Source organism: Penaeus monodon, chromosome 22 (assembly GCF_015228065.2).
Source record: "Penaeus monodon isolate SGIC_2016 chromosome 22, NSTDA_Pmon_1, whole genome shotgun sequence".
Classification (NCBI taxonomy): Eukaryota; Metazoa; Arthropoda; class Malacostraca; order Decapoda; family Penaeidae; genus Penaeus; species Penaeus monodon.
The window spans coordinates 7,703,559-7,704,153 of NC_051407.1; the positions used below are offsets into that span (position 1 = coordinate 7,703,559).

A 595-nucleotide genomic window follows, 5' to 3' on the forward strand; every position below is an offset into this window, starting at 1 on the left:
CGGAGCTAAGTTTGAAAGTCTACTAAAGGATGGGTCGGTTTCTCTCTAACTTGTTAGTTGGCGAAATGAATCTCGGGATCATCCCGTGGCTGAGCTGAGCTTATTCTTCGCGCTTGTTGATTACAAAAAATATTATTATTTTGCTTTGATGGACTCAGGTGCTTCCTTGGGAAGGAATGCAAGAGGGAGGAATACTACCTGGCGGTACCATCTACGTGGAAGATTTATCCTCGGCATCCAGTGGCTGCACTTTATCACTGACAAGGTCTCCGCCAGCCACAGCGGCATCAATAGCAGATCTGGGACCAATAGGAAGTAGTTCATAGGTTTCCCTATTATCTGAGTTCATTTTTCATTAAAAAATATATATATTTCTCTCTCTTTTTGAAATGTGTGTGGCAGTTAATACGGTATTTTAATATTCAAACAACTGTTCATTTAAACATAAAGGAATAGTCATAGCTGCTGATGAAGATGAAAAGAAAGAAAAAAGAATGAATTATGAATGCCATATGTTTAGCAACATTATGAAACTTACTCAAACTTTGTCTTACTCACTTATGTTGTAGTGAATGAATTATGTAATTAAGATTTA

The 595-nt window shown here is 37.3% G+C and overlaps 1 protein-coding gene across 1 annotated transcript in view; it reads right to left on the reverse strand.

Annotated features, from left to right (window-relative positions):
* The window catches only part of LOC119587287, a 1,854-nt gene extending 1,505 nt beyond the window's left edge, over positions 1 to 349 (reverse strand). The window contains exon 1 of the mRNA XM_037936039.1: positions 216 to 349. Within this exon, the coding sequence (XP_037791967.1) occupies positions 216 to 349 (134 nt within the window). The remainder of the gene's footprint in view (positions 1 to 215) is intronic.
* Between the last annotated feature and the right edge of the window lie 246 nt (positions 350 to 595).